Raw genomic sequence first — 20,877 nt, 5'->3', positions numbered from 1 at the left:
CGGCTTCCGGCTCTGGGCCGCGCGGGCCGGAAGTGTAGCGTTGCCATGGCAAGGGCCGGGCGCGGGGCCCGCCCCTGCGGCGCCCGGAGGAGCGCCGAGCTGACTGACCGGTGGACCGGATCCGATCGACTGCACGAGGCGGAAGGTGAGGCTCAGACTTCCGGGACCTGCGGAGGGAAGAAGGCTGAGCCCCGGGGGGAGCGGGGCGGCCGGGCCCCGGGGGAGCGGAGCGGTGGGACCCGGGGGAGCGGGGAGGCCGGGCCCCGAAGAGCGGGGAGCGAGGAGGCCGAGCTGAACTGAGAGAGGGAAAAAGTGGACTCAGAGACCAGCTGAGGGGGCGGAGGCGGGGCCCAGGTGGGGTGTCCTCAGGAGACGTAAGTGGCCGGCACAGGGAGGCCAGAGCAGAAGTCTCTACAGGACTGGCTTCAGAAGTGACCGGCCGGAAGGCCAGCAGGAGGAAGGGCCTTTCCCGGTGTGGCATGGTTTGCATTCTTGCAGCTTATGGGTCAGGCGGAAGCACCAGGATTATCTACTTTTTGGCAGGACGTTCAGGCTTGGCCTGGGCTGTGGAGGCGGGTTGGCGGAGAACCTGGAGCCTCTCTGGAAAGTCTCTTAAACTTTCAGGCGCCCAGCGACCTCACTTGTAGTGTGGGAGTCCTGGGCACCTCACAGATGGGGGTCCAGATGAGAAGTACTAAGTGAGGTGTTGCATACCCCGCCCTGTGCTGTGCAGGGCGTTCCCTTGGGTGGTTTGGACTCCTGCTGCCCTGGCCGAAGGCTGCGGTGACCCTGGGATTACTCCCCAGGGCTGCAGAGGGGAGGCGTGTTCGGAGGCATTCCAAAGACCAGCCCTCTCCAAAGCCCTGAGCCTGCCTTTTCTCCTTGGGCCTTTAAGTTGGGGTGCAGCTGGCCGTGGGGGCACCCCAGTACTCTTAATGTCTGTCTTGGCCCAGCAGCAAGCCTTCCTGGGCACGTGCGCCCCCACAGCCTCCCTGCGAGGTTGGGTTTCTCCGAGGGAAGTGTGAAGAAGCCTCATGCCGAGCTCTGCCACGTAGTCCACTCTAGAGGGCACCAAGGGGCCCCAGACCGGGGCCCGGTGTCCTCAGGGGCTGATAGCTGCTTGGAGGTGCCTGTGCAGAGGTCGGCTCCTTGCCCCTCTTGTGATGGAAGAGTGTGGCCTTGGACGGTCAGCTGCCTGCCCCGCTCCCCCAAGCCCTTGCTCAGAGCCGGCATGGGGAAGAGAAGCACTAGCAGGCCTCGCTTCCCTCCTGACGCCTGTCTGCAGTGGCTCCTTGCCTGGCTCTCCACTGGCCGGTCCCGGACTCAGCCAGCTAGGGGTGTGCCTAGCTGGCTGGCGCCTAGGAAGGGGGCTCTTATGTCTGTGGGCTCAACATTGGGGTCTGCGTTCCAGGGATTTCTGCACCTCTGCTCCCACTGGGTCCCACTGTGTGCACTTTGGGAACCTGCGTCTCAGGCAAACCCTCGGTGACCCAGCACGCTGTGCCTCCGTCACAGTCTGCCTGGTAACCAGAGCAAGACGTCTGGGTGGCAGTTCCAGGCTCTTAAAACCCTTGGCCCCGGCTTTCCCGCCCCTCCTTCAGCCAGACAGCCAGGCTGCAGCAGCTGCCCCCGGCCTGTCTTCTTGGCCCCATCAGGCCTGTTCCTTCATCCTTCTCACCTCAGCCAGAGAGCGTGACCTGAAATACAATCTGACTCTCGTTCTCTCCTCTGAGCCCTTTCTCACTGACTTCGGGGTCACGTGCGCCGGTCTTTGCACTAGCCCCTCTTCTGCCCCCTGACCCCAGCGGTCACTGCTCCATGCGTGTGCCGTGTACTCCCACACTGAACCCCTGTGGGTGGTGGAAGGGAGAGAGCAAATACCCCCCCCCCCAGGCTCTGTGGTGTCAGTGGAGAACGGGGCCAGAGCATGGGAAGTGTGGCTCTGCAGACATCCGCGGGGGGGCGGGGGGTGACCTGAGGAGGACGACGCTCGGCTGCCGCCGGTGCCATGAGGCCTGATGGTGGGATTGGATTCTGGGCTTTTTCTTTCCTTGGCAGCCGTAACAAACACAGACTGGACAGATGGGTGCGGGCAGAGGAGGGCATGGGCGGTGGGGCCGCAGAAGTCCTGCTATGAAGGAGCCGAAGGGATTGGGGTCAGCTTGGATGGCGTGGAGCAGAGAGCCAGAGCACTGGCCTCAGGTGGGGTGTCTGGCTGCAAGGCGGAGGTGGACAGCCGGGTGGTGCTTCCACAAAAGGTCTCGAAGGGGCTCGAGTCCTGCCCCGTTCAGCCCTTCTTGCTGTGCCGGATTCCTGTGACCTCAGCCATTCTTCCTTCTCGCTTCTGCTGCTTCGCTGATTTTGTGTGACATGCACTATAAGTTCCTAGGACCTGCTCCTGTTTTGGAAGGAGGTGAGGATGGCGTGCATGCAGGTGACCTCCAGGGAGACTCCAGGACCAGATGCAGGGTCGGCCTTGTGCAGAGCCTCCCCAGTCACTGCTGGGCCTCCCGTGTTTCCTTTGGGTGAAGCTGCAGGTGGATGGGCAGTGGATGTGTCACCATGGCCCGTGCTGCATCTCAGTGCTGAGCCCAGCCCTGACACAACCTTTCCATCAGAGCAGCTCAGCCACCAGCTCAGTCTCCTGTGTCACCTTGTGGGACCCCCCCCAGGACCCCAGTTACTGACTGCCTCTTGCAAGTCAGACTCTGGGCCCAGCTCTCAGGACACATGGTGTGTCAAACATTAAAATAGGGTGGAGAGATGGAGAGTGGCAGGGTGACTACAAAAGACCCCCTAGGAGGTCACATTTAAATTGTGACCAGCATTACAAATTGTGACAGCATTATCTGCTGTCCTGAGAGCTGGTGGGAGAGCTTTCTGCACAGAAGGAACAGCACATGCCAGGTGGGAGTGGCGGGGCAGGGGACAGGGCCACACACATCCTGTGAAGGGCCACAAGTAAAAATCAGGCTCTGTAGGCCACGTGGTCCCTGTCGTAGCCACATAGCTCTGCCGTTTTGTGGACAGGCACCCACAGGCAGTCTGTAAGTGAACGCTCTGTTCCGACATTTGAATTTCATGTCATTTTTATGTGTCACAAGAGTTCATCCATTTTTCCCTCAATAATTAAAACACATGAAAGCCATTGTTTGCTCATGGGCCACACGAAAGCAGACGGCAGGCCATAGTCCGCTGACCGACCCCTGTGCCAGACGCCAGAGATGCCCTGTGTCTAACCCCTTGAAGCCTCGCGAGAGCCTGAGAGGGAAGCGCTGGTACCACCGCACTGGCAGGCGAGGGGACCGAGAGGAGGGCAGGGACTGACCGATGCCCCCACCAGCTGGTTGCGGAGGGTCCCCCGGAGCAGGAGGCCGCTGAGTGGGCAGTTGGGCGGGACGCTGGGGGGAGATGGCACGGAAGCAGGCTCGGCCATGCACGGTTTGGAGGCCAGGGCAAAACTTTGGAACTGTATACTTTTGTTGTTTACGTTATTGAGATACAGCATCCCTATTTTAAGTGTATAGTTTGGTGGATTTTGATAGATGTGCACATCCTGGTAAACACCAGAGTCAGATGTAGAGCCTTTGTGTCGCCCCGAAAGTTCCCTCTGCACCCAGTCAGTCCTCCCTTCACCTGGCCCCGGGCACCCTTGTCTGCTTTCTGATTGTGTAGATTCAGTGTCTCAGAGTTTCACTTGAGTGAGATCACGTGAACACTTTTGTGTCTGACCGCTTTCACTGGACAGCATTCTGGAAATTCGGGGGTGGCTCTCTTTCCTGTGTGGTTTGGTATTCCAGTGTGTGGGTGTCCTGCCAGCTAGCCTATGCACACACCTGTCGGGGGCATTTCGGTTCTTTCCTGTTGGGACCATTGTGAATAAAGAAAGCCACTCTGAACACTCAGGGACCCGAGTCTATGTGTGGACTTGTGCTTTATTACTGTCGGGTGGGGATGGTAGATTGAAGTGTGGTTAACGTCACGAGAAAGTGCCAAACTGCTTTCCAAAATGGCTCTACATTCATTTCACATGCCCAGCTGCTGCATATTCTCTTTAATTCGGAGTTGTCATCCTTTTAAAAGTTTAGCCTTTTTCGTGGGTGTGGAGTGGTGGCTCACAGCGGCTTTAATTTGCATTTCCCTAACGGCGCATGGTGTGGAGTGTCTTTTCATGGGCTTATTTTACTGGCCATTTGTGTATCTTCTTTGTGAAGTGTATATTCAGATCTTTCACCCTTAAAAAATGGCTTGTTTGTCTTACCAACTTTTGAGAGTTCCTCTCCTCGCGGATTCGGGTGGGCGTCTCGTGGTGTACTCAGTCTGTGCTGGCCTCTGAGTTTCCACCGGTGTCTTCTGCAGCAGGTGAAGTCCTCCCGGGACTTCAATAGTGTGAAGTCTGGTTTGCCGGTTTTTCTCGTGGTGAAGGACCGTCGTCTTCCGTGTGGGGCCCGGTCGTCCCTGCACCGTGTCTCGAAGACCGTCCTTCCTCTTCGTGTCACCTTAGCGCCCTGTGGGAGATCAGCCGACAGCGTGCGTGTGAGTCTGCTTCTGGAGTCTGTTTTATTCATTGATCTTACGCTAACATCACACAGATTTGATTGCTGTAACTTTATGTCTTGAGATCAAGTACTATGAATTCTCCATCTTGGTTTCTCTTTTTCAAGTCATTTGGGCTCTTCAAGATGTTATACAGTTCTATATAAATTTTAGAATTAGCTTGTCGATTTCTACAAAGAGGCTTACTGGGATTCCAATCGGGATTGTTAAAATTGGCATTTTAACAATATAGAACATGGCATACATATTTCTCTATCTGTTTAGGTCTCTGTGTTGTCTATTGCTGTGTAACAAATTATGCTAAAAGAGAATGGCTTAAAACATTTATTATCTCACACTTGCTGTGGGTCAGGATTAAAACATGGCTGAACTGGGCTGTCCTGCTTCGGGGTCCCCTGTGGTTGCAGTTAGGGTCATCAGCCAGGTCTGCGTCATCTGCGGGCTAGACTGGGGCTGGAGGGCCTGCTCACGTGGCGGTGGGTGGGGGGCCTTGGCGGCTCCCGTGGGCCTTCGCAGGGACTGCTAGTGTCTCAGCCTGGCAGCTGGTCTCCACTGCCAGCTGTCCAAGACGCGAGGAGCAAGAGGCCGCCTCACCCCTGGTGGCCTGCTCCCTGAAGTTATGCATCGTCATTCCTACTTTTTTCATGTTTGTTAGAAGTGAGTAACTAAGTTCAACTCGTACTCAAGAGGAAGGAGATTAGACTGCCTGTCGAAGGGGGCACCAAAGTATACCATGTTTTCGGTAGTAATTTTGTGTCGTCAGTGATGTGTGACACCTGCATTTGCCAGGTGCAGAGCCATACAGTTGGTGTGGACGTGTTGCGCTTGCGACCTGCGAGCTCGCTGGGTGTGCTTGCTTATTTATTTCGGCAGTCCTGTGCGGGTTCCCAAGGGTGGTCTCCACGTCTTTCTGTGTCCCTTCCTGTGTCCCTCCCTCTGCACCTTCCTCTCCCGTCTGTGCTTGTCATTTCTCGCCTTAGCGTGCTGGCTGAGACCTGAGGCACAGGACTGGGAAGCGGTGGTGACGGTGGATAGTGTGACCTTGCTCCCAGTCCCGGGGGAGGTGTCCATTTCCCCCTATCAGGCGTGACTTAGCCGCAGGTTTTTGGGGATAGCCTTTATCAGGTTGAGGAATTTTCCTCCTATTCCTTCTTTTCTAAGTTCCGCGCGCGCGCGCGTGTGTGTGTGTGTGTGTGTGTGTGTGTGTGAGTGACACAGCAGCGCCAGCACAAAGACTGCCGCTCGGCAGGCCTCTGGCACTGGCCCGCAGGGCAGGGTCCTCCTGGCTGTGGTCTGGACGGCCGTGGGGCTGTCCCCATCTCTCAGCCTGTCCCTCCGGGTCTCACTGTGACCTGAGAGTGTAAGGGCTCCGCTTTGTTCAGGGTTGTCCCCACTGTTCCTGGCCTTTTGCAGTTCGTATAAAATGGGGAATTAGTTTATGAGTTCCAGATACAACTGCTGGAGTTTCAGTAGGGGTCATATTGAGTCGTGGATGAATTCGGGGTGCATGGCTTCATTCCAGGACTGGGTCTCCCGACCCAGGAGCGTCTGCCCTTTGCTTGGGGCCTCAGGTCCTTCATGAGACTTTGTGGTTCTCTGTGTAGGGGTCTGGCCATCTTTTGTGACACCTGCTCCCAGACGTTGGTGCTTTGGGCACTGCTATGCTTGCTGTGAGTCGTATCATCGTGACCCTGACTGTTGCTGGAATTCCTAAATGCAGTTGGTTTTTGTACGCTAACCTTGTAGCCACCAGTATCACTCTTTCTCATGATTTTCTGTAAGGTCCCTCGGATGTTTGTCATACACGGCATGTCATTTGCACATCATGAGTTTTTCTGCCCTTCCTGTCCTGACTCCTTTTTGTCCTTTGTCAGTGGCGCTGGCTGGAACCTTCAGTGCGATAGGGACAGAAGTAGTGGCAGCACAGGTCCCGTCTCACCTGGCGCTTGCTGTGTTCCCCGAGGTTAGGACAGTCGCCATGCCGATGGGGAGCCCTTAGGAGGGAGGGGGTCCTGCGGTGGGAGTGGGCACGGGTCTGCTAGTGGGGTAGTTGGAGCACAGTGACCCTGGGATGGCTCAGCGGCAGGCGGCTTGTTCAGGGAGGGGTACATCCTGTGCTGATGGCTTCGGTCTTGTCAGGGCCCTCAGCACTTGGCGTCAGGACCAGGAGGAGGCAAGAGAGCCGCGTGGCTGCCATGAGCATCAGGGCTGTCGTGTGTCCTATGCTTGTCTGATGGCGGCCGCCCACCAGCAGCTCTGCTGGCGTGTCCACATCTGGGCAGTCGTGATGCGTGGGGGCCAGAGGGCAGGCGATGATCGACGAGACCGCGTGGGGGCCCTGAGTGCTGGAGCGGGTCGGAAGGGGTGAGGGGCAGAGAACGGGATGGGGGAGACCTACGAGAGGCGACAGGGCTCAGAGTGTGATTGAGACAGAGGACGAGGTCACTGGCAGGAAGAAGAGGTCAAGGCTGAGGGGCAGGGAGGTGGAGGGTGGTCCACGCGAACGTGAGACCCCCAGGAATTCAGACGCAACGCAGCGGTGGGAGAGATGCCCACAGCAGAGGCTGGCCTGGATGGTGGGTGCAGCCCATGGCTCGTGTCAGCTTGGGCTCCTGGGGAGAGGGGGCTCAAGCCACAGTAAGGGACGGAGTGGGTGCCCCACTTCCAGGGGGTGAGGTGGGCAGACAAAAAGCAGCCTCCTAGAAGGCTGGCGGGAAGGGCCAGTGGAGGCCTTGAGGGACCAGACTTAGATGTGGGGTGGGCGGGGTGGGGGTGCAGCCACCTCCAGGGGCGAGTTTCAGGAGCCCTGCTCTGTGCAGCCTCGCAAGCCCGCCTCCCCTCCCCTCCCCAGGTTCTGAGGAGGGAGGCCCCAAGACACCCCTTCCACAGGCACCCCCCATGGGGGCTTCTGCTGAGTCAGGTTACCTCCTGACCCCTTTTCTCTTAAAAGAACAAAAAGAGTGCCTTCCTCTGAGAAAGGTCACCTGCAGGGCACACCTGCAGGGCAGTGTCTGGGGCGGTGTGTCGGGTCTGAGGCCGTCCGTCCTTTGGGGCTGGCGGCTGGGGTCTCTGGTCCAGCCACATGTGCTGTCCAAGCTCATGGCCCAAGTGCATCCTACTTATAATTTGCATGTGTTAATTATTAGAGAAGCGAGCGTTTGTCTGGATGCTTTCAGTGGTATCTGTGTCCTTTGTCCCGTGAGCTGTCTTGCCCTTTGCCCTGTTGTCATTGCCCCAAGGACCACTCTGTCACCTTTACTGTAAACGTTTTTGCCCAGTTGACTGCCTGACTCTGACAAGGCCTGTCTCTGACCTTGTCGGTTTGGTTTTGTTTTCACAGTGCAGACATTTTTAAACTCTCGCGTCATCAGATTTATCCGTTTTCTTTTCAGTTTTGGACTTTGGTCAAGCTGAGAGAGGCTCCTCTGTGCTGGGTTCCCACAAGTGACCCTCCAGCTCCCTTCTTGTGCCCCTTGGTTTCACTCTTTCTCATGGCCACGTCTGTGACGTGTCTGGAGTGGGCTTGGTGCGAGGACAGAGGGGACGCCCTGCCCGACTTTTCTAGGCGGCACCTGCGTCCCACGTGGCCCTTCCCCCTGCACCTGGTCTCCCTCTCTCACCTCCGCTGACCACTGGCTCCTGGACACTTACTTCCAGGCTTCTTGGCCCTGGCTTGCCCTGGACAGTACCGGGTCAGCCTCATCTTACCACTTCGCTCTCTCCTGTCCGTTGCCTGCTGGATGGGTGTGTACGCCTCAGCGTCTCTCCTGTGAGGCCCCCACCGCCCGGTCTTATCACACCCCTCATTTGTGTGGGTGCTGCTGGCCCCAGGCTTGCTGGCCTCCTTGGCAGAAGGCGGCCTGGACGGCCAGCAGGCGTGCATGCCGCCTCTCCCGAAACAGCACATCACGTGGTTTCGAAGAGGCTGACCTTCAATGGGCTCAGAAGTCATCAGAAATGACCCAAAGCGCGTGTCCCCTGTTCACCTGCCTCTGCTGCGATGACCTTTCGTCACTTCTCGTGCATCTTCCTCATGTTTCTTTTATAGGTGTAGATGCACATTCTTAATTTATCCCTTTCTTCCATAAAAGGTAGCATGACACTTGGATTTTGTCCCTTCCTGTCACTGAGCAAACCCCGCTTCTTGGTGGCCGTCCGTGGTGGGGCACCAGAGGTGTCCTATGCAGCCGCAGGGCCTCGTTTGGTCAGACGCAGGTCCTTTCCAGTGTTTTCTGTCATAACGGTGCTGCGGCGAGGGGCAGACTGGAATTAGTTTCTGGAGTATTCTAGGACAGGCCTGCGGGGGGCAGGTGGGTGCACCCTGGGGATGGCCGCTCCGTCCTCGCACAGTGTCGCCATGGTGAGGGTGCCCACGGCAGCACCCGATGTGCTCTTCCCATGGCCTCCCGCCCAGCGGCCTCGCCGTCCCTGCTGCCCTCACGTCCTTGGCCCCCCGCCCCCAACTGGCTGCTCCCTGGGCTTGTCGGGGAGAGCCTGCTGCTGCCCCAGAGCCGCCCACCGCGGGCCTCACCTGGCTCACTGGTGTATGTCTTGCTCCCCTGGTGAGGACAGGGCCCGTCCTCGCACCCCCCCCGTCCCTGTCCCCACCCCCCGGCCAGGCGGTGCAGGGGAGCGAGGAGGGCGCGTCGGGCGACGAGAGGCGCAGGTCCTGCCTCCTGGGTCGGGGCCGCTGCCGCGCTCACGTCAGGGTCTCTGGTGGAGTAAGATGTCCACCCCTTGGCCCACCGAGCTGCGCCTGGCCTGGCCCCTCCGCCCTTCCGACACTGACTGAGGCCCCTTCCAGGTGCCGCTCGAGGCTGAGGAGACCGACGGGAGCGTGTCCTCCGCGAGCTGTGCCCTCGTAGGGCAGACAGTGCCCGCGGCTTCCGACCTTCGCCTGCCCTAGGAGCCGCTGTGGGCACGCGCGCCTGAGGGCTCGCGGGCTGTGGGCACGGCCGTTGTCGCAGGTGAGCCACGCCGGGGGGAGAGGCGCTGGCTCGGCCCTCAGGTGAGGTTCAGCGTGTCCCTAGCGGCCTGGTTGCGGTGGGTTCTATGTGGCAGTCCCCACCCCATGCCCAGACACCCCCTGAAACAGGGCAGTCAGAGCCGCGCCAGTGTTCTCAGTCCGACGTGTCAGAGCCCCTCACCCATGGCACATAGACGCCATGTCTGTGTGTCCGCAGAATGCAGCACACGCTGTGCTTTTCCTGGAGAGAGCGGCATCTGGGGAGTCGCCCACGTTTTGAAATTATAGCGACGCCACAAGTAACACCAGCTCTTTTGACTGCAAGTTACAGGGATCTCCTCCAGGGAGCGTGGGCGGGCGCTGGGCCTCCTGCTCCCCCTGCCCCTTCGTCTCCCCATCTCTGAGCAAGGCCAGGCCCCTGTCTCTGGGAGGAAGGTGACACCCTTGCCCTCCTCTCTGAGTCTCACACCGATGCTGGGGAGCGGGCCTGAGAGGCAGCCCGGCACGGTGTTTAACAGGACTGCACTTAGGGGCAGCCTCAGTTTTCTCCAAGCGGGGACCCGTCGGGGGAGGGCTGCAGTGGCCGGTTTGGAGGGCGCCACTGAGACGGCCAGCAGGGATCTGTCTGTACCGGGCCCAGGTCTGGGCCCTGGGCGCTTGTCCCAAAGGCCAGGGGTCCAGCAGTGCTCTCGGCACAATCTTCGGGAAGGCCCAGTGGTGCTGGTGAAGAGGACGGGGAGCAGCGGCCGCCGTCCTCCCAGGAGGCTCCTCCCACTCAGTCCCACACTTGCGCACAGCTGGCCTGGGCATAGGGCCAGGGACTGGAAAGAGTCGCCCAGATCTTTCACTTGACGTTTCAGGGAGACTTGGGGGCAGGTCTGTGGACAGAGGCAGAAGCTGGCCTGCTTAGCGTCCCCTCGGCCTGGGTGGCGTAGTAGCCACTCCATGGAGCTGGCCTGGCCTTCCTGGCTTAGCTGGGGGGCAAGTCTTCAGCTCTGGCGGGCACTTCGGGTATTGGGGCTGGGAGGAGAAGGCTGAGTGAAACTTGGTGACGGCAGCGGGCAGGTTCGGGGGCTGGGGGCATGACAGCTCAGGGCTCGTACTGGGGGGCCATGTCCTGGGCCCTGGGCTGCAATGGGTCCCGGGACTCCCTGAGGCTGCCTTGGGCACCTCCTTTCTCTCAGAGGAGGTAGTCAGGCTGCTCAGGGCCCCATGGAGACGGTTTCCAGGTGGCCCCCAGCAAGACGTGACGCTTAAAGAGGCCGGAGAGAGTCTGGGGCCTCGGGAGGGTGGCCCAGCAGAGTTGGGCTGAGGACCTGTGTGTGCGGCCCCGGGTGTAGGGGGCCGTCAGGGGCCAGGTGTGCAGCCTCAGCCCTGTGTCCTGTCCTCAAACTGGAGCCAGGGCAGGGCGGTGGGCGCAGGTGGGGGCAGCAAGGCTCTCCAGGTCCTGCTCTGTGGTGAATGTCACAGACGCCTTCAGAATGAGAAAACGAGAGAATGAATGTGCTCAATTTGAGAAGCTGGTCATTGCTTTAGGTTGTTTTCTGTAGGACATGGTCACCGGGTCCCTTTCCTCCTATAAAAGGGTGGGGTGGATGGCGTCTCCCAAATCTCATTAAACTTAATCAAGTCAGGCAGTGGCTCTGATGCTGGTGCCCATCGTGGAGCAGCAGGGCAGGTTCCAGGGCCCTGCGAGCCCGGTCTGCTGGGAGCCTTGGCCCGCAGTGGGACAGCTAGGGGCGGCCTGCTCTGTGGGTCCTCCCCCTCCCGCGGCTGGAGACTGGCCGGCAGAGGGCAGTCTGCGCCCCTCCTTGGCCTTCATCTGTTGGGGTCAGCTTCCTAGGTAGCTCCCGAGACTGATGGCAGGGTGTCAATCCCACTTTGCAGCCTGTGTTTGGGGGTTCTAGCTCTCTGGCAGGGAGGGGCATGAGGGGAGCTGTGAGAGGCCAGCAGGGAAGGAGAGTCTGGCAGAGGGTTTGAGAGCTCAGCCACCCCCCAGGTGTGCTCTGGGAGCTGGCGGGGTGCGTGCAGGATCTGGACCCCTGCCTGTCTCCGTCCAGGGAAGCTGTGCCCAGAGGGCAAAGGCGGGGCTTGGGGCCTGGGCAGGGAGTCTGGACAGAGTGTCTGCCCTGACCCCAGCAGTCTGCAGTGGTGGCCAGCCGGGGACAGCCTTCCTGGTGCGGGAGTGTTGTTGGGAACATTCTTTCCTGGGCCTTGCTGGTCCGCAAGCCCACTCACTCCCGGGAATCCTCCAAGGCCAGGCACTCACTGAGAGCCCCGAATACGAGCCTGGACAGAGGCTGGGTCAGTGTCTGCGTGACCACAAGGCCCGGCCTGGCGAGAGTGGGGACTCCTGCTGAGCTGTGGGCGAGCACCTTCTGGGCGGAATACAGCCAGGGCCTCCTGAGGTGTGTCCCGTGACCATGCCACCGAGCACAGGGACTCTGGGCTGGACAGGTCATAGTGGGTTCCATGGGGCCATGCCCCAGCCAAGCTGTCTGCCTGTCCCAACAGATCCAAGCCAGGCCGGCCACCTGGGCCTGCGTCATACGTTCAGACCTTTATTACAGCCCAGGGCGACTGGGCATTGACTAGCCGGGTCAGGAAGCCCAGGGAGGAAGAGGCCCAGATGCTGAGTGGTGAGGAGCTGGGCTGTTGGTCAAGATCGGCTGGGCCCACTGTGGCCAAGAGGCAGGGAAGCCTGAGGCCTGGCGGCACGCAGGTCAGCAGTGCTTTGGGGACCAGGCCAGAGCCCGGAGCCTTGAGAGGCTGCAGAGAACAACTCCTGAGGCCAGTGCCGGGCCCTGGGGGATCAGCGCCAGAGGGAAGGCCTGCCTCAGCTGGCGGCCACTGGCCCAGCCCCTCAGCACCCTGTGGGACAGCGCTCACTACGGCTCAGGCGTACCTGGGGCCTGACCTGATGTGCTTTATCTTCCTTCTCAGGCCAACAGGAGCCGCCTGGTCACCCACCCAGGGCTCCTCCGCAGGGCACGGCCTCCCGAAGACATTGCCAGGCTCAGTGCACTCCGGGTCTGGCCGCAGAGCCTCAGCTCCACCAGGTCTGGGAGCTCAGGGCTCCGAGCACACACACGCCCTGTCCTGGCCTCTCCTGAGCCCGCCCTCCAGCCGCACCCCCTCATTAGGCTGAGACAGTGACCCTGGAAGACACACGGGAGGGGGGGAGGGGAAGGGAAGGCCCCGTCATGGCTGCTCCCAGGCCCCTGCCAGGCTCCTGAGGCCTGGAGGGTGCGGCGCTCCTAGGACAGCAGGGCCCTCTGCCCGTCACCCGGCCCTCCCTTCCCTTTCGGCACGGTGTCAGGGAGCTGAGGCTTTGTCGTCAGGGTGGCCAGCCGCTCCCCCAGGCTGTGCGCCTTGACCCTGGGAGGGGCCCTGCCTGTGCTGCCGGGGCTCCAGGGACGCAGGCTCAGTTGCCCTCCCACGCTGTGTGTTTCTGCCTGGGTCTGGGCACCGCCTGGAGCCTCCTGACACAGCCTTGCTAGGGGCAGAGTGCACCGAGCCTCTGCGAGGGCATGCCCTGGAGGGCGCCAGTCCAGACAGCTGCCCCACCCCTCCGGCCCAGCCCGGCCCCCTTGCTCCCCCATCTGGTGCCCCGAGCAGCCCCCCTGGTCGGCAGCCCCCGCCATGGCCGAGCACCTGGAGCTCCTGGCAGAGATGCCCATGGTGGGCAGAATGAGCACACAGGAGCGGCTGAAGCACGCCCAGAAGCGCCGTGCCCAGCAGGTGAAGATGTGGGCCCAGGCTGAGAAGGAAGCCCAGGGCAGGAAAGGCCACAGGCAGCGGCCGAGGAGGGAGGTGGCCGTCAGTGGGCCGCAGAAGCGGGTCCTCTTCCCTGCCAGCGTCACCCTTCTAGAGGCTGCCGCCCGAAATGACCTGGAGGAGGGTGAGTGTGGTTGGCCCTGGGGCCGTGCGCTGCTGGCAGCCCCGGCCCTGCCAGCCTGGTGCACGCCTTGTGAGGCCGTCCCATGGGGACCCAGGGTCTGGCCCAGCTCCCTCAGCTGTGGGCTCCCGGTGATGGTGACAGGGCAGCATGTGGGGCCCTGCTGTGGGCGTGCGGCTCCAAGGAGCCTGCAGTGCCCAGGGTGTGGCTCTGCTGGGCTGGTGTGGCCCGGAATCTTCTACCTCTCGTCAGGAGGGTCCTGGCCGCCGCCTCTGGAAAGGAGGCCAGTAGCGCCCACCTGGGCACGCCGGCCCCGGTCTCCTCCCTTCTCTGCCTCCTGGCTGGAGGCCAGGGCTTAGCCTTCGGCAGACTCCTCGCCCCTTCCACACTCTTGGCCCCTCTGCTCTCCCAGAGAGGCTCTTATGGGCTCTTCTGCCCCCTTCCAGGGCCGGGGCGCCCGCTGCAGAGCCTGGGGTGCAGAAGGCCAGGAGGCAGGGGACATGGAGGGCGTGGTTGGGTGTGCCACAAGCCAGGGCACAGGGAAGTGTGGGAAGGAGGGTGTGTCCTCATGTTGCTGTGGAGCATTGCTGGGGAGTGCTAGGAGGTCCCAGGTGACTTCGGTGAGAGCCTGGAACGAGCTAGTACCGCTGAAGAGAAGTGAGGGCAGAGACCAGCTCTGCTCATGGGGAGACCCTGGGGGGAGCAGGCCGGGGTGCCCCCAGTCCAGGCTACGGAGAGGCAGGGAGTCTGCTGTGGGGAAACGGCTCTAGGTACCAGGGAAGGGACAGAGCGACTGCCAGTGCGGGGGCTGGATGAGGCATGGGAAGGGCTCGGGGAGCAGTCAGGAGCCCGGCAGGGTCTGCTCTCAGACAGGAGGGGTTTGTTCTGGAAGGCTGAGGGCTGGGGTGCCATGGCTCGAGAGGGGTGTGTCCTGCTGGGGGCTGGAGGCAGACAGATGCCAGTGCCAGCCCCTGAGCCCTGGGCATGGGCTCTGGCGCCCTTTCTGCGCCCCCCGTACCATCGTCCTCCTCGTCCTCTGCTCCCCTGGCTGCAGCCCCCCAGTCAGCCTAGGCCCTGAGGCGCGGGACTGACCACGCCTCCCCCTTGTAGTCCGCCAGTTCCTCGAGAGCGGAGTCAGCCCTGACCTGGCCAATGAGGATGGCCTGACCGCTCTGCACCAGGTCAGCCGAGTGGGGGTTGGGGGAGGGCACGGGCCGGAGCTGGTGCTCAGGCTGCCGCGTTTGCAGAGCTGCATCGATGACTTCCGGGAGATGGTGCAGCAACTCCTGGAGGCCGGGGCCAATGTCAACGCCCGCGACAGCGAGTGCTGGACACCCCTGCATGCCGCAGCCACCTGTGGCCACCTGCACCTGGTGGAGCTGCTCATTGCCCGGTAGGGCCCAGTAGGAGCAAGTGTGGCAAGTGTGGCAAGTGTGCCTCTGTCGGGGTGGGGCTGCGGCCACCAGGGCTGGCAGGGCTGATCTTACAGAATCAGGTATCTCGTGCCTAGGCAGTCTGCGCTTGTGTCCTGTGCATCCACTTGCCTTTGCTACTGCTCGTGTCCTGGCATGGACAGCAGGGCCTGGGCAAGGGCTGCAGATGCTGCGACCCCAAGGGAATGAGCATGTGTGGTCATCTGCCCACCTGGCTGCTCACCCCGTGTGTCTTCCCACCAGGGGCCATTAGGAATTTGGGAACTCCTGAGGATAGGCCTTGACCTCCAGCTCTGGCCTCCTGCTGTGCCCCCTGCCCCCCCCTCCCCCGCCAGGGTCTGTATAGAGGAATGCCATTCTGGTCAGTGGTGAGGGCGGAACTGGCAAGGAGGAAGTGGGAACTGTTAATGGGACGGTGGTCAGGACAAGGCTGCTCTACTCCGTGAGCACGCAGGTGGTCAGCTTCACCAGGACCCAGGGGTCCCTTTCTGTGGCCCCTCGACCCTGACCCTCCAGTGGGGTAGATGGTTGGGGGCTCAGGCTGTCCAGGGAGAGGTGTAGGTGTTCACGGTGTGTGGGTATGTGGGGGGTGAGTGGTCCTGGGGCCACAGGGGTTGTGCACAGGGCAGCCCCAAGCCCCAGCCCCTGGTCTCCACAGTGGGGACCGCCCTGGGCTCTGGGCCCCTCCCACTCAGGCTCTGTCCCCTGTGAGGGCTCTGCCGGGTGCTCCTCCTCTCACACCTGCTCCTTGGGGCTTCCAGAGTCCTGGCACCACCACCCGCCCCAGGCAGGCAGGCCCACTGTGCACCTTCATGGGGGCAGATGGGTCCCAAGAACCTGAAGACACAGGTGGACACTGCAGGACACCACCTGGCTTGAGGACAGGGTCCAGGACATCTGGGGCCTTGGCCTCCCCATCGTTGGCTCCAATGTCCCAGCCCTAGGCTGAGGGCTTTGCAGATGGACAACCTCTGGGAGGGGCCTTGTGGCCAGCACCCTGTCCGCCTCCCTGCAGTGGCGCTGACCTCTTGGCTGTCAACACTGACGGGAACATGCCCTACGACTTGTGTGAGGATGAACAGACGCTGGACTGCCTTGAGACAGCCATGGCCAGCCGTGGTGAGTCCCGCCCCACCTGCCTGCCTGGGGGGGTTGGGTGTGCTAGCTGTGAGCCGGTTACCCTGCAGGCATCACCCAGGACAGCATTGAGGGGGCCCGGGCTTTGCCGGAGCTGCACATGCTAGAGGGCATCCAGAGCCTGCTGAGGTTGGGGGCTGACCTCGACGCTCCTGGGGACCATGGGGCCACACTGGTGAGGACGTAGCTTTGTGCGATCCAGGTGGGGGAGGTTGCTGCTGGAGGGAGACGGGCTGGGACTCAGGGCTGGGCCGTTTGCCTGCAGCTGCACGTCGCAGCTGCCAGCGGGTTCAGCGAGGCTGCTGCCCTATTGCTGGAACACCAGGCCAGCCTGAGCGCCAAGGACTGCGATGGCTGGGAGCCGCTGCACGCTGCCGCCTACTGGGGACAGGTGAGCCTGGCGCTGGGGCAGCTGGGGTGCGGCTAGGCCCGCAGCTCCACAGCCTTCAGCAGCCTGCGCTCTCGCCCACAGGTGCATCTGGTGGAGCTGCTAGTGGCACATGGGGCCGATCTCAATGGGAAGTCCCTGATGGATGAGACGCCTCTTGGTGAGCTGGTAGCTAAACTCCCCTCACGTCCCCTGCCCCCAGGCAGGGGACCAGGCCGAGCGCCTGGGGACCAGGCCGAGGGCTCCCTTGACCCCTCCGCCCACTTCCTCCCAGACGTGTGCGGGGATGAGGAGGTCCGGGCCAAACTGCTGGAGCTGAAGCACAAGCACGATGCGCTCCTGCGTGCCCGAGGTCGCCAGCGCGCTCTGCTGCGCCGCCGCACCTCCAGTGCTGGCAGCCGTGGGTAAGTGCCCCACCCCTGCCCCTGCCTCTGCGAAGCCCCGCACTGTCTTCACCCCGCTGACGTCAGCAGGCGGCCGGAGTGCCAGCTGGAGACCCCCCACCCACCCCGCAGAGTCCGCGGGGGATGGTGTTCTCCCGCACCTCAGTCTGCCCTCTCCCAGGAAGGTGGTGAGGCGGGTGAGCCTGACCGAGCGCACCAGCCTATACCGCAAGGAGCACGCCCAAGAGGCCATCGTGTGGCAGCAGCCGCCTCCTGGCAGCCCAGAACCACCTGAGGAGGATGAGGACCGCCAGACAGACTCGGAGCTCAAGCCCCCACCCTCCCAAGTGAGCTCCGCCCCACTGTGGGGCAGGCACGTGGCCCTGTGCACATGTGCCCGGCAGAAGTCCAGGGTCAGCTGCTGCCCCTGGACTACCAGGCAGCGGGAGGACGAGGAGGGGCGCAGAGAGCCCTCCTGATGGCCTCCGCTGTCCCCACAGGAGGACCCCGAGGCATCCAAGGCACACAATGGCCGAGCAGGCAGCCCTGCTGGTCGTCACCTGTACTCCAAGAGGCTGGACCGGAGTGTCTCCTACCAGCTGGGCCCCCTGGAGGGCACAGCCACTGACGCCCTGGCCCGTGCCAAGGCCCACCACACCCTGGCAGAGCTCAAGCGCCAGCGGGCCGCTGCTAAGCTACAGCGTCCCGCATCTGAGGGGCCAGAGGCCCCAGAGTCCTGCCTGCCTTCAGACCCCGAGACCCCCCAGCCTGAGCATGGCTCCAGGCCTGATGCGGACCCGCCCCTGCTCAAGCTCACGGCCCCCATGGAGGAGGCCCCCGTGGAGAAGAAGCCATGCTGCATGCTTATGTGAGGGGCTGGGGCTCAAGGTGGCAACAGTCCTGCCTTAGGGCTCCTGCCTCAGAGACCTTGCTGTGCCCCTGTGAGCGGGCAGCCCGTGAGGGGCCTCTCTGGCTCCCCCCATCTGGGATCCCGTCTCCTTACCCACGAACAGACCTGAGGCAGAAGCCACATCTGGGGGGACCCAACTGCAGAGACCTCATTTCATCCTGTGATTCTTGATAAAGGGCTGTTCTGCCACCTGCCTTGTGTGTCTCAGCTGGGCCACCGTCCCTGCAGTGGGCACTGCTGCGCGGCTGGGCCTGGGGGAGCAGTCCCTGTGAGCACCCAATGGGGGCCTGTCAGTGCGCGCTGGGGCTTGCTGGCGGTGGCCCGGCCCTGCGTGGGAGTGAGGACTCCTCCACTGGGCAAGAAGCATGGCATTTGCTGCACCCTGTCCCCCCCCCCCCAGCCTCCCAGAGACAGCTCTGCAGCTCTGCTTTCCTGAGGGGAGCAGGGAGCCTCGGAAGGGCGCTCCTTGGGGATCAAGGCTGGGGGAGTCCCTGTTAGAGGAGAGGCTGTACGAGGCTATTGTCACAAACCTCCCAGAGGCAGGCCCCCTGTTCCTGGCATGCATCCGATCCTGGCGCCTGGCTGCCAGCTTTTGCCTGGACTGGCAAAAGGGGCCAGCAGTTGGCTACTCAGGCTCTGAGCTGGCTGGGCACAATGTGTGAGGCGACAGGGGCCCCTAAGGGGCCTCGAGTGGGAGGACCGAGGGAGCTACCAGCTCCTCTGTCCACGGCGGGCAGCTGTGCATGGCCACCAGTGCTGGGTGGCATGGGCTCAGGTCACCTTCCCCTCTCCACTCAACACCAACCGGGTCAGCCCAGTGTCTGCAGGGCCTGCCCTTCCCTGACCATCAGTGGTTGGAGGGGTGTCCAACTAAGGGCAGGGCCAGATAGGCTGCTGGTTAAATTTAGTGCGTGGAGCAGTGCAGCTGCCCAAGGTCCACCTGCCACCTCTGCTGCCACTTGGGCTCTGCTGCCAGGGGGGCGGGCAGGGCTGGCTCCGCCTGAGGACCGACCCGTATTAACCTGTACTCTGGTCGGGGGGCCAGAGGGACAGGCCTGCAGCAGGGAGGCCGCAGTGGCAGCCAGCAGAGCAGAGCAGAAAGGTGCGAGGTGAGAAGCCAGCCGCCTGGGCTCCTGTCGTTTCCCTCTCAGACAAGGAGCCAGGGAACCCACCCCTCCGCCAGCCGGCCACAGCCAGGGCCCAGCTCTGAAGGCTGCCTCCCTGACCCTCCCGAGCCGGCCGCTGGGGGAGCCACCCCTGGGCAGGGCCTGCGGGGGTGGGGCCCTGAGTGCCTATCCCTGCCTGCTTCCCACTCTCTCCACCAGTCAGGAGCAAAGGAAGTTGGGCTTAGTGACCGCTGCTGGCGTGGCCCCAAGGGCAGCCCCAGGCTGGCCTGGCGAAAGGGCACATTGCAGCCCAGAGCAGCGAGGTGTCGGAGGGCCCTTCCCCGACACCACAGCCCAGAGACTCTGGCTTTTCAGACAGGATGGAGCCCAAGGTCCAGCCCCTGGGCCAGGTGCGGGGAGGTGGAGCCCCTGGTCTGAATGCCTCACTCCCCTCCCCAGATACCCCACGATTCCTGAGGCCTGCCAGATTACGCAAGGATGAGGGGCCTCTGCTGAGCCCTGCTGGGTAGACCTGAGGCCCCAGGCTCCATTCCCACCTCAGAGTCAGCCCTGCCCAGCTCTGTCAACTGCCTCCCCTTCCCCAAACGGTCCCGCAAAGCCTCTCGAAGTTTCCGTCTGTCCCTACCCCCCATGTGGGTCTCCTGCTCCCCTGTCATGGAGACACTGGGCAGGCACCAGGCCTCGCCCCAAGCCCCGCCTGCCTCCTCACCCACTCCCTGTGGCTCCCTGGGGCAGAGCTGTGCCCAGATGAGTGGGGCGGGCCGGCGTCCCCAGCTCCTCCTCCAGCTTTTTCTGTCCCTTTCAGTGGGGCCAGCAGGCTGTAGTGAAGAGGGCACCCTCTTATCTTGAGCCCTCCTCCCCAGCCTGGCCACTGAGCCTCGACCCAGTTGCCTTCACCCCACTTCCGGACTGTGCCACCTCCTGAGCTGCCTTCCTGCCTGGTCTGAGCAGGGTCATGGCCTTGAGAGCAGGTGACAGCCAGGCTGCAATGACAGGGGTAAAGGAAAAGGTGCTGACGCTGGACACCATGAACTCGAGCATTCGGAGGGTGGAGTACGCCGTTCGCGGCCCCATTGTGCTGCGCGCCCTGGAGCTGGAGCGGGAGCTGCGCCAGGTATGCCCTGGCCCCCCCCCCCCGCCCTCCAGGCTTCACCTGGGCAGTCCAGTCGGCCCCGTTAACCGCGTCGCATGGGACAAGGTCCTGCGGGAGTCATAGGGCCTGTTCTCACCGTCTGCGCCCCCCGACCCAGGGCGTAAAGAAACCCTTCACTGAGGTCATCCGTGCCAACATCGGGGACGCCCAGGCCATGGGGCAGAAGCCCATCACCTTCCTGCGCCAGGTGAGGCCCGCACTGCCCTGGCGCCCCTCCCCAGTCAGCCCATGTGCCCTGGTCTCAGCCCTCACTCCTCCCAGGTCCTGGCCCTCTGTGCCCAGCCGGATCTCCTAAACAGCCCCGACTTCCCCGAAGATGCCAAGAGCAGGGCGGAGCACATCTTGCGGGCGTGTGGAGGCCACAGCCTAGGTAGGTGCGAGTGCCAGGACGGGCCCAAGCCCCAGGGAGGAGCAGGAACTGGAGGGAGGGTTTCTCCAGAGGAGGTGGGTAGGCTGGCCCCGGCTGCTGGAAGGGGGAGGATCACTTCCTGAAGCCTGCAAAGGGACCACAAGTGTCCTTCCTTGTCCCGCCCTGTCCCCGGCCCAGGAGCTTACAGCATCAGCTCTGGCATCCAGCTGATCCGCGAGGATGTGGCGCGGTACATCCAGCAGCGCGACGGAGGCATTTCTGCAGACCCCAACAACATCTTCCTGTCAGCAGGGGCCAGCGACGCCATCGTGGTAGGCCGGAGCCAAGGCAGGACACCGTGGCTCTTTGTGTGCGGCGGGGTGCAGCCCCTGGCCCCACCGACACGGCCTCCCCATCCTGCCCACAGACAGTGCTGAAGTTGCTGGTGGCCGGTGAAGGTCGCGCGCGCTCGGGAGTGCTCATCCCCATCCCTCAGTATCCGCTGTACTCTGCCGCGCTGGCCGAGCTGAACGCGGTGCAGGTGGACTACTACCTGGACGAGGAGCGCGTCTGGGC

General features: G+C 62.5%; 2 protein-coding genes across 5 annotated transcripts in view; both read left to right on the top strand.

Annotated features, from left to right (window-relative positions):
* Positions 1-23: 23 nt before the first annotated feature.
* Positions 24-17,861, top strand: PPP1R16A (protein phosphatase 1 regulatory subunit 16A). 4 transcript variants are annotated; one of them, XM_011374840.2, is made up of 12 exons: positions 28-145; positions 9,362-9,524; positions 12,467-13,424; positions 14,532-14,602; positions 14,669-14,814; positions 15,870-15,973; positions 16,042-16,166; positions 16,257-16,382; positions 16,464-16,539; positions 16,654-16,783; positions 16,944-17,109; positions 17,263-17,861. In XM_011374840.2, the coding sequence occupies exons 3-12, from the start codon at positions 13,166-13,168 to the stop codon at positions 17,632-17,634; spliced, it is 1,575 nt and encodes a 524-aa protein (XP_011373142.1). In that variant the 5' UTR covers positions 28-145; positions 9,362-9,524; positions 12,467-13,165; the 3' UTR covers positions 17,635-17,861. The 4 variants fall into 4 exon arrangements, with proteins under 4 accessions (XP_023376094.1, XP_011373142.1, XP_023376095.1 ...); XM_023520327.1 differs by adding an exon at positions 9,741-12,162 and having other exon boundaries at positions 16,464-16,783; XM_023520325.1 differs by having other exon boundaries at positions 16,464-16,783.
* Positions 17,862-18,010: 149 nt separating this feature from the next.
* Positions 18,011-20,877, top strand: part of GPT (glutamic--pyruvic transaminase) — a 4,484-nt gene continuing 1,617 nt past the window's right edge. The window contains exons 1-6 of the mRNA XM_023520279.1: positions 18,011-18,781; positions 19,751-19,913; positions 20,050-20,139; positions 20,214-20,322; positions 20,500-20,633; positions 20,729-20,869. Of these exons, the coding sequence (XP_023376047.1) occupies positions 18,327-18,781; positions 19,751-19,913; positions 20,050-20,139; positions 20,214-20,322; positions 20,500-20,633; positions 20,729-20,869 (1,092 nt within the window). The 5' untranslated portion in view covers positions 18,011-18,326. The remainder of the gene's footprint in view (positions 18,782-19,750; positions 19,914-20,049; positions 20,140-20,213; positions 20,323-20,499; positions 20,634-20,728; positions 20,870-20,877) is intronic.

The sequence above is a fragment of the Pteropus vampyrus genome, unplaced genomic scaffold (genome assembly GCF_000151845.1).
Source record: "Pteropus vampyrus isolate Shadow unplaced genomic scaffold, Pvam_2.0 Scaffold256, whole genome shotgun sequence".
Classification (NCBI taxonomy): Eukaryota; Metazoa; Chordata; class Mammalia; order Chiroptera; family Pteropodidae; genus Pteropus; species Pteropus vampyrus.
The sequence above is the reverse complement of the archived record's forward strand: the minus strand, read 5'-3'. Positions and strand labels throughout refer to the sequence as shown.

Coding starts and splice junctions, on each gene's coding strand:
- PPP1R16A (XM_023520326.1), top strand. CDS start 13,166: ATGGCCGAGCACCTGGAGCTCCTGGCAGAGATGCCCATGGTGGGCAGA. Junction 13,425..14,531: donor CCGAAATGACCTGGAGGAGG/GTGAGTGTGGTT, acceptor TCCCCCTTGTAG/TCCGCCAGTTCCTCGAGAGC. Junction 17,110..17,262: donor TCAAGCCCCCACCCTCCCAA/GTGAGCTCCGCC, acceptor CTGTCCCCACAG/GAGGACCCCGAGGCATCCAA.